The 10,864-nt window shown below is 40.4% G+C and overlaps 1 protein-coding gene across 1 annotated transcript; it reads left to right on the top strand.

Moving 5' to 3' along the window:
• The first annotated feature begins 1,280 nt into the window (after positions 1 to 1,280).
• LOC306874123 (immunoglobulin-like domain-containing receptor 1) lies at positions 1,281 to 10,718 on the top strand. The gene is made up of 8 exons (XM_079423907.1): positions 1,281 to 1,493; positions 2,057 to 2,227; positions 2,591 to 2,740; positions 4,730 to 4,849; positions 6,119 to 6,265; positions 6,648 to 6,776; positions 8,587 to 9,227; positions 9,743 to 10,718. Exons 1-8 carry the CDS (start codon positions 1,445 to 1,447, stop codon positions 9,779 to 9,781), a joined length of 1,446 nt encoding a protein of 481 aa, XP_079280033.1. The 5' UTR covers positions 1,281 to 1,444; the 3' UTR covers positions 9,782 to 10,718.
• Positions 10,719 to 10,864: the final 146 nt, after the last annotated feature.

Below are 10,864 nucleotides of genomic sequence, written 5' to 3' on the forward strand. Positions count from 1 at the left end.
TCTCTCTCTCTCTCACACACACACACACACACACGCATGCACTCTAACATGAGGACATTCTGTAGACTTGTGTCATTTTTATATAAAGCTCATGATAATGACTACACTTTCACTCTGCTGCTAGAAGAAAACATTATTTAAGAATCGTTTTCACACGATATCCCCGAGTGACCTCTGAGGTTTCCTCCTATTTAGCTCTTGCTGTAGATTGTGCAGCCAACAAAACATTTAAAATGCATCTTTTCAAAACATCTTCAATGGACAAAATTGTATTTATTTTGTTTTTTTACATGACTAATTCATGTACTGTAATTCCAGCCTCATGTTTTAGTAAACATCACACCTGCTCTGATAGACTGAAGGTTATTGCTCCTCGTATTTCGTGTGTGTGTGAGAGAGTGTGAGTGAGAGAGAGTGTGTAGAGTGAGTGTGTGCGTGCGTGAGTGTGCGTGCGTGTGTGTGAGTCTCGACTGCCATGATTTAAACAGGGTAAATCAGGTTCTGTACACCCACAGCACTGAGACTCAGTCAGGATGGTGTCTCAGAGATCAGTGATGTTCTCACACCATCTGCTGGAGACACCAGGATCTTCACACTGAACAGAATACTAATCTGCCTCAAACTATCAGCGTTTAATGTTAATATTAACATACTATTCATTCAAATAAATTGAGGTTGAATTCTTGTCTTTTCTGTATTCTGGCGGCGAGTGAATGAGTTCTCTGTGAATGTGTCCTTCAGATCTCATTCCTCGCGAGGTTTCTCTCTGTTTCTAAGGATTGAGCTGGCAGTGGCACAAACTGCAGTTATTCCTTTCAAAGCCTGTCGAGTGAAAACCATGATCCAGAGTCAGAGAACCTCTTCTAGAGCAGTGTCGGGTCACATATGAGCTCATTACATTCCCAAACTACTGTAAAACATTACCCTCCTCGTCATCGGAGACTGGAGTCGCTGGAGAACACTTACACAAATGATTTTCACAAAAACTGATTTTTACAGGAGGTTCATTTTCTCATCCATTTTTAAGAGCCGCTGCCTGAGAGGAATTATACATCAAATAGCATATTACATATTAAAAAGTGACATTCTGTGTGAGTGATTCGACTTGTCTGTAAGAAACACAATGAGGAAACCTTTATAGTAGAAGTGTGTTTACATATGGACATCCTAACAAACTGGACACATGTTTATCATTGTTTTAATGAAGTTTCGCGGGCTGCTGGTGTTACCTGTGCGCATGCGCGCTATATGATGTACCTGTTTGTGGGTGGAGTAATGATGATGATGATGACGAGTAGGAGGAAGAGGACGGCAGAGAAAACACAAACCGGACTCTGAGAGAGACGCAACTAAACGTGAAATCTTCTCGGATAAAATGCAGTTTTGACCGAGCTGCTTCATCAGATTCACTCTCGCGCTGGTTTCTGGGGTTTATCAGATCATCATGAGGCGGATGATCGTGTCTGCGCTGCTTCTGAGTCTCCTGGCCTCAGGTGAGTCTGCTCTTCACACGGATCATCTCATACACACACGCGTCTGTCTGTTTCACTGCGAGAAAGCCAATAATATAATGACTTTGTGAAGGTTTATTAGTGGAAACAGGTGCAAGTGTCAGCTGTGCGCGTCCGTATCGGTCACGTGACCAACTGTTGACACAAAGAATGCTATTTTTTAAAAATGTACAAACATTGGAACACTGATGAGATTAAGCATGTATAAAACAAAATAGCACTCAGGAATAAAAATAATATGGAATCTAGAGAAATAAGAAAAAAATAAAATGGATCAAATACAAATGCAATGATCATGATTGAAAGTTCATATAAAAACCAAGCGATTCAAAGAAATGACGTTTCCACAAATATTTTGTTGAACATGTGTCTTTATAAACCTGTTAGACACTGATACTTAATTTGTCTGGAACTAGATAAGAATATCCTGCTCTTTGTCTCATGACCAGTTCTACAGGTTTGGCAGCCTGTGTGTTTCTGTGTTAACTAACTCTCTGTGTCTCTCTCAAACACACACTAACACACTTTCGCTTCCGCTCTTTCAGGGATTGTGTCTATCCAGGTCACCCTCTCTGAGACAGAGAAGCGCACGACTCTCTTCGCATCGGTCATCTTGCGCTGTGATTTCTCCACCTCTGCTCAGCTGCAGAATGTGGTGGTCACTTGGAGATACAAATCCTTCTGTAAAGACCCTGTTCTGGACTACTACTCCACAGGTTGGGCTTTAGCATCACATCATCTTCTGTTCTGTCTGTGTGAGATGTGTGGAAGTGTTTCGTAGACATTTCTGTGTCTGTACGGGATGCGCTGTGATGGTGACGCATCAGAGCAAAAACTGGAGATGCTTCCTTTGTATTCGATGACTGGATTTATAAAGTGGTGGGGACAAAACAGAAATGCACTTGTGTGTGCAGATTCACCATCCAGATCTGCTGTCAGAGTAGAATTAGGAAAATGTGTTATGGATTGAACTACTACTCTGCCACAATTACATGTTTAACACCAGAACTTTAGTTAGTTGTTGTCATCACATCAACACAACCCATCCAGTGCTAATATGTGTGTTTGTTGTGCTGCAGCGTACCAGTCTGCCCTTCAGTTGGGTCGAGACCCTGCCAATGACTGCGTGGACTCGCAACGCACCATCCGAACCGTGGCTCAGAAACTGGGCTCCAACGAGGCAATGCTGGGCAACGAGTACAGAGATCGCAAAATCTACATTCAGAACAGTGAGTTGATGCTTGACATGCTTCGTTACTGTGACTAATAAGACTGTACTTTTGTACTGCTTTATTGTCTGAGGAATGCTGCCGGACTAATAGTTGTGCATCTGACCTTCACAGACAGATACGAGTGTATGCCTACCTGAGCAATAGTGAGAATCAAACTTGAGCGATAGTGAACTACAGTAAACTAGATCTAGAGTCAAACCTGAGCGATAGTGAACTACAGTAAACTAGATCTAGAGTCAAACCTGAGTGATAGTGAACTACAGTAAACTAGATCTAGAGTCAAACCTGAGTGATAGTGAACTACAGTAAACTAGATCTAGAGCCAAACCTGAGTGATAGTGAACTACAGTAAACTAGATCTAGAATCAAACCTGGGTGATAGTGAACTACAGTAAACTAGATCTAGAGTCAAACCTGGGTGATAGTGAACTACAGTAAACTAGATCTAGAGTCAAACCTGAGTGATAGTGAACTACAGTAAACTAGATCTAGAATCAAACCTGAGTGATAGTGAACTACAGTAAACTAGATCTAGAATCAAACCTGAGTGATAGTGAACTACAGTAAACTAGATCTAGAGTCAAACCTGAGTGATAGTGAACTACAGTAAACTAGATCTAGAGTCAAACCTGAGTGATAGTGAACTACAGTAAACTAGATCTAGAGTCAAACCTGAGTGATAGTGAACTACAGTAAACTAGATCTAGAGTCAAACCTGAGTGATAGTGAACTACAGTAAACTAGATCTAGAGTCAAACCTGAGTGATAGTGAACTACAGTAAACTAGATCTAGAGTCAAACCTGAGTGATAGTGAACTACAGTAAACTAGATCTAGAGTCAAACCTGAGTGATAGTGAACTACAGTAAACTAGATCTAGAGTCAAACCTGAGTGATAGTGAACTACAGTAAACTAGATCTAGAGTCAAACCTGAGTGATAGTGAACTACAGTAAACTAGATCTAGAGTCAAACCTGAGTGATAGTGAACTACAGTAAACTAGATCTAGAGTCAAACCTGAGTGATAGTGAACTACAGTAAACTAGATCTAGAGTCAAACCTGAGTGATAGTGAACTACAATAAACTAGATCTAGAGTCAAACCTGAGTGATAGTGAACTAGCATCAGCTCAATTCAGTTCAGTTCAACTGAAATCAGACTCAATTCAGTTTCAGTAAATCAATATGAATAAAATGTGCCCGCTGACTAGCCATTTTAGCAGCTTTTTCACTTTTTATTTAGAGACATTATTGTGATAATTGAATAATCGATATAAACAGTGTTGGGGAAAGTTACTTTTATAAGTACTGCATTACAATATTGCATTACTCCCTAAAAAAGTAACTAATTACGTTACTTAGCTACTTTTTATGGAAAGTAATGCATTATGTTACTTTTGTGTTACTTTTTAAATATGAGCAGGACTTGATTGTTTTTAATACAAGAAGTGCTAATTAAAGCAAATATAAAAGCCCTTTCACATCAAAAAGTGTAATGAATAAACCTCAGGCTGAAGGAAGAGTAAATTCACATCTGTACAGTAGAATGCAGGAGAAGTATTATTACGTAACTCACGTTACTTTTAATGCGTTACCCCAACACTGAATATAAAATAATAGAATATTGTAAATAGCGAATATTGTTGAAAATTAAGATTGTGCCAAATTTCACTCCTCCTGCAAACAAGCCTTATGTGGTTATGTGTTCCAACAACTAGTTCCCAATCTGAAAGCATTTGTAGCGCCAGTGGGAAGATTGTTTCGTGCCACAGAGCATCTCTTAAAACAGGAATTGCTGACACTTATTCTTAGCTAAAATTTGTGAAACACTTGCATAATTATAATAGAGTGTTAAATGTAGTATGTGAATTATATCGCTCTAAGGAAGCTGTCAAGCAAATGTCTTTTCCATGAATGATTGTTTATATGGATTATTCATTGATATTCCTGCGGTGATGACGGGCTGATTTGTGTGTGTGTGCCGTCAGAGGCTGATCTGGTCATTCAGGAGGTGATGTGGTGGGATAACGGGATGTATTTCTGCTCTGTGGAAGCACCTGGAGACACAGCCGGAGATTCAGACCAAGAGATGAAGCTCATCGTGTACCGTAAGTGAATGACCTGATTACTAACACAAGAGTGTGTCCATTAAACACAACAGAAGAAAAACCCTTTCACCTCAACAAGACGCCAAAGATCATGAATGTACAAACAGTCTACTTCTAATTGGGTCATTCCGTGTCAATATTTACTCAGTAAATTTACTCATACGTTTTGAGTTACATGCCTGCAAACTTTGGAGTAAAACCTTGAAAAGTGCTCTTTCCCCATTTTTGAATGGTCACCATTGGCACATAATGCAACAAAGATTGCTAAAGTCAACAGATTTTACTAACAGACCTACCAATCTCTGTCAAAGTAACATGATGCTGCCATCTTTCTGAAGTTATTTTTACCCTCCTGTAATTTGGCTCCGAATCTCAGGTGAAAATTGACATTTTGACCCCCCTCTACAAAATAGTGGATTAGTCCGTAAATAATCCTCCATGATATTTAATATTTTGGCTTTCAAGACTAAACATGTCTATCTTTCTTCAGGAAAAATATTAGCACAATCAAAAATTTGAGCCGGGAACGGGTTGAGTTGACACGGAATGACTGAAATGTTTTAAATAGAACAGACATGAAAAGATTTCATTGTAAACAGAAGCAAACTCCGACTCAGTTACAGCCTATAAATCACCACACATAATCTGTCAAATCACAAAACTTAAAGGAAGCAAAGCAAACGTCAGCTTTGTGCTGAATGTTTGTCTGTTCACCGGCTGCAGGAACACACCGGATTAGAAGCAATAATGGAGCAACGACAAACACAACATCATATAAAGCAGCAGATGACTACACTGCAAAAAAGCCTTATCTTACTTTTATCTTGTTTCTAGTCAAAACAATCAAATTCTTAAATCAAGTTGCATTTACTAGATAAGCAAAATGGCGTAAGATATTTAGTCTTGTTTACTGGGGGAAAAAACTATATTAAGTGCATTTTGCTAAAAACAAGGAAAATGATCTGCCAGTGAGGTAAATTACTCTTAAAACAAGATTATTATTCTCACCCCACTGGCAGATATTTCTACTTGTTTTAAGCAAAATTCACTGTCCCCAAGGAAACAAGACTGAATATCTTACATCATTTTGCTTATCTAGTAAATGCAACTTGATTTGAGAATTTTTTTATATTTTGATTCCAAACAAGACAAAAATACTAAGTAAGTTTTTTTTTTTTGCAGTGTAGAACAGACTTGAGTGAAGACCCTGGACTGATTTGTGCAGATGAGCGGAGCGCGTCTGAATGTGTGTGTGGTTTGTTCTGTTAGATTGGCTGACGGTTCTCCTCATCATCCTCGGTGTGCTGATGCTCATCCTTCTCTTGTGTATCTGCTGCTGTCAGTGCTGTCCGCAGAAGTGCTGCTGTTACGTGCGCTGCCCCTGCTGCCCTGAGACCTGCTGCTGCCCCGCAAAACGTTAGAACACACACACACACACACACACACACACACACACTACACACACTCACACACACACTACACACACACACACACACACACACACTCACACACACACACACACACACACACTCTCTCACACACACACACACACACACACACACACACTCACACTCACACACACACACACACACACACACACACTCACTCAGTCACACACTACACACACACACACTCTCACACACAAACACACACACACTCACACACACTCAGTCACACTACACACACTCACACACACACACACACACACACACACACACACACACACACACACACACTCACTCACTCACTCATGTAACACAGAGATAAAGCACTCTGTAATGCTGTGTTGTGTGTTCAGTGGTGATGCAGCACCGGCTGATGAAGGAGGCTCAGAAGGCCATGACTCCGTGGATGAACGGTCAGCCGATCTACGCCCCGATGAGCAACCACAGCTCCTCGTACCAGATGAACCCCATGCTGTACGCAGGTCAGAACACACGAGGAAGGGAATCCATGCTGTTTCTAGACTTTAACCCTGTAAAGCCTGACAAAATAGTAGGAAATGTTTTATTTTTTTTAATGAAAAAGTTTATTGAACCTTTAGACAAAATGCTTTTAAAAGTTAGCATATGTGTGTATTTGATCATCAGGTTTTCATGGCTCATATAGTCATGAAATACAACATAATTACTGAAAAAGGTGTAGGCCAAAGCCTTGCTTAATGCTTATTATGCCTATGCTTTATACATAATTAACTGATGAATGACACTTTTCACTAAATTTGATAATACAAGATAAACAAAAGTTACATAATACGTTTCCCAAAATAATTCCAAACATAATTATAGAAATACACATTCCAACTATTACTTCAATATTTTAACTCATACATTCACAAATGATTGAGTCATATAATTATCACCTTGTTTTTATACATTTTCTTAAATTTGCTAAATGAAATACATAATTTTAATTCCTTATTACCCTTATTCCATAGATTTACCCCTTTGAGACACATACACCTATTTTTTGCATTAGTTCTTGCCCTCACTAAACGCATGCATTCATCTTAGATTATACTGACTTCCTCTTATTTTGAACAGCCTCTGGATACAATTTGGAAGGAAATTATTATAAACTTGGTACATTATCTGTGTTGTATATAAATCAAATAAATCTGCAAATTTTAAAGCATGTAATTTAATAAACAATTAGTTTGTTGGTTAGTAATAATCAGCCCGTCTAACAATCCTTATAGCTTTCTTTTGTAACATATATTGTATTTATATTAGTTTTATATGTATGACCCACACCTCCACACTAAAGTAATTTATGGAACTATGAGTGCATAATGCAATATATATAAAGTAGAGACATAAATTTAGATTTAAAGACTTAAACTGAGCAAAAATATGTCATTTCCTGCAGATGCTGATATTTCTGATGTAATTCTGCTGCTTGCAATGTAAACCAATGAGATCTTTATAACAGTAGAGCAGATACTGACATAAAATATCTGCAATAATGTCTCCGTAAGATGAGACTGAAATGATCCAAACATATAATGCAATGCTGATTGCGAGATGAAGAAATAAACGCTCCTCAGAAGATGTGAGATGAAGATCATTCCTCCGCTGAGGAACAGAGAAAGTAAAGCTTCTGGAAACAAACGCTCCTCAAAAGATCCTGATGATCAGATTTGAGACGCACTGATTTATCTAGAAAATGATTGATGGAGAATCAAGTAAAGCTGAGCTGCTTCAGTCCAGTAAGAGTTCATCTGGAGATATGACTGCAGTTATTCTGACCTTTACTTGATCAAAATCAGTCAAGATTTGACTCTGAAGCAGCAGCTGAAGCTGGACATTTGGACAATTACACTAAAAGGGCTTTTACTGGATTAAACACTCGAAAGTGTTTCTTGTGTCTCCAAGACGCTTCAAGAAAGCTACCTGCAAAGCTCCTGAGAAACTCTGCTCAAGTGCACTGACAAGTGCTTTGCACAAGTGCCTAAAGCTTTTAACAGTTCTGCAGCTTTGCAGGAGGTTTCTTGAAGCAGAGACACAGTTCTTCTGGATTTAGTCTCAGTTTGTTCTGTTTCTTCATGTCATTCCAGACAGACTGGATGATCTCAAAAATCTCACTGGATTATTACAATTAATGGCTAAATGAATGTTTCCTACTGACACACTACAGCAAAAGATACAAACTGACTTCAAACCATTTTTAGCTGCTGGAGATACTCGTGTTCTGATGGTTTTGTCCAGCACTGTACTGATGTGTCTCTGTGTTCTCAGGCTCCGTGTCAGGTAAAGGTGGGATGACGCCGATGCCTCCTCCACACATGGCAGCGATGCCTCCTCACGGTGTTCCCAGTAACGGCAGCGCTCACGGGACGAATCAGGTGCTGGACTATCTGGAGCATCAGGTGCGGGGCATGGACGTCTCCAGCCCTCTGCTCCAGCCGCAGCCCTCCATCCCTCTGCAGCATCTTCCTCCTCCTCCCCAGCACATGCCCCAGCGTGTTCCCTTCTCCGCCGGGCCCCCCAGCATGCTCTCCGGCCTGGACGACGGCCCCGTCTCCCGCAGGGCCCCGCCTGGCTCTCGAGGAGCCCACTCCAGTGGCTCGTACCAGCGCTATCCTCGCCCAGCCGTCCAGCGCAGCTACAGTCAGGAGGACATGCTGGACACTCAGAGCCGGCCTGGAGCATACCGGCCCCGCTCACGCTCCAGAGAGGACCTGCTGGCTGACGAGCGCCGGGGCCCATCTAGACGAGACAATTATTCCCCTTTGCCCCACCGCAGCTCCTGGAGCTCAGCCGCTGACGAGGACAGCAGACGAGGTGGCGCTCGAGGAGGAGGCTGGAACAATTATCTGCCCAGCTATAGCGAGTACGAGCCGGGGAAGAAGCCGACCAAGCGGCCTGAGCGCTTCTCTGTGAGAGTCTGAGCTTCTGTTGTTGAGATGTTTGAGCATGTGATGTGTCCATGCCTTCACTAACACTGTTTTCCTTTGTAATGCTGCTAATCTCATCTGATCACACTGTTAACATGTGGGACATTCTGGTGTCAATTGGACACAAATTTGTGTCCTCATAAACCACATAAACATGCACACACACACACTCACTCGCGCACACACACACACACACACACACACTCTCACTCGCACACACACACACACACACACACTCTCTCACACACACACACGTCCTCATAAACCACCTTCATATTGTAATACCTCTGTCATACCCATGTCATTATACAAATTTGTGTCCACATAAACCACATAAACATGCACACACACACACACACACACACACACACACTTACACACTCACACACACACACACACACACACACACACTTACACACACACACACACACACACACAACATCAACAGCAGACGTGTGTGTGTGTTGTTGTTTAACTGTCTCTCTTCTGTCCTGCAGGATAAAAGCTCTCGCAGCGGCACCAGTATAGTCATCTGATCCAGACGGACGTTTCTGTGTTCATCTGCACAGAACAAAGCACATTTATTTTATGGAACATGTTTGAAGGATGTCACACTGAACAATGATCACTGATTTCTTTTTTTATATATATATTTTGTGCAGAGCAGTTTATATTAATGTGAATATGAATATCATCATCTAGTAATAACATTAGAGGAAGCTGTATTTTAATTATATAATTTTTTTTAGGTTTCTTGGGTTTCAGGATTTATCTGTATACTGTACATATAACTTCTTTTGTGTCAATATATTTAGCATAGGGATATAATGCAATATAACACAAGAAATGTGAATGAGATGCTTGTTTGCATTAAATATGACCCTTGAAATGCTAATTATCAGATCAGTAATAAGTTATTAGTTTTTGACTTGTGCTGGCTGTGAACATGTGCTTTCAGTCTTTGGCTATAAACACAAGGAATAACTTGTGATGCAGATGTCTAATGTGTGTTTAGTTTTATTGATCACTCTCCGGTCGAGCTGTTCTTTAGTCTTTCTGTAAATAGTGTCTTTTACAGAAAATCAATCATTCTTCAGCCTCACATTTATATAAACTTTGTGAATCACTGTTGCTGCATGTGAACTGTACTGATGGGTTTGTTTATGAATGTTTATGCATCTCGTGCAGACAGTTTCCATGTGCATGAATAAATCCTGAGGTGTGTACATGTTCTTCAGTGCTTGATCTTCTCAGCCTATATCAGCTGATCACAGGATCCACTCATGCTTTCTCTGAGCTCAGGGAGAAGGACTGTGAGAGACATGATGCATGTTTGATTCATATGAGTGTAGCTGAAATCAGTCACCAGAGCTTCGGTGTTTAACAATGAAAACAGGAAGTTAAAGTGCAATGTGTGTCGCAACATGTGTTCCCATATTCCACAAAGTACGATAAAGATTATATTCGTAATACAAACTTAAACGTGTCTGTATATATATATATATATATTGCAAACAGAACGATGATGCTGTTCAGCCGAAAGTAAGACAGTAATCCACAATTTACCAAGAAGTTTTGGTTTCACGCACACGCACACACACACACAGCGCTTGCGCATC

Source organism: Barbus barbus (assembly GCF_936440315.1).
Source record: "Barbus barbus genome assembly, chromosome: 8".
Taxonomy (NCBI): Eukaryota; Metazoa; Chordata; class Actinopteri; order Cypriniformes; family Cyprinidae; genus Barbus; species Barbus barbus.

Bases quoted from the DNA above. Each gene is read 5' to 3' on its own strand.
- LOC306874123 (XM_079423907.1), top strand. From the start codon at position 1,445: ATGAGGCGGATGATCGTGTCTGCGCTGCTTCTGAGTCTCCTGGCCTCA. The intron at 2,228-2,590 runs GTTGGGCTTTAG...GTTGTGCTGCAG, and splicing joins TCTGGACTACTACTCCACAG to CGTACCAGTCTGCCCTTCAG. The intron at 6,777-8,586 runs GTCAGAACACAC...CTGTGTTCTCAG, and splicing joins GAACCCCATGCTGTACGCAG to GCTCCGTGTCAGGTAAAGGT.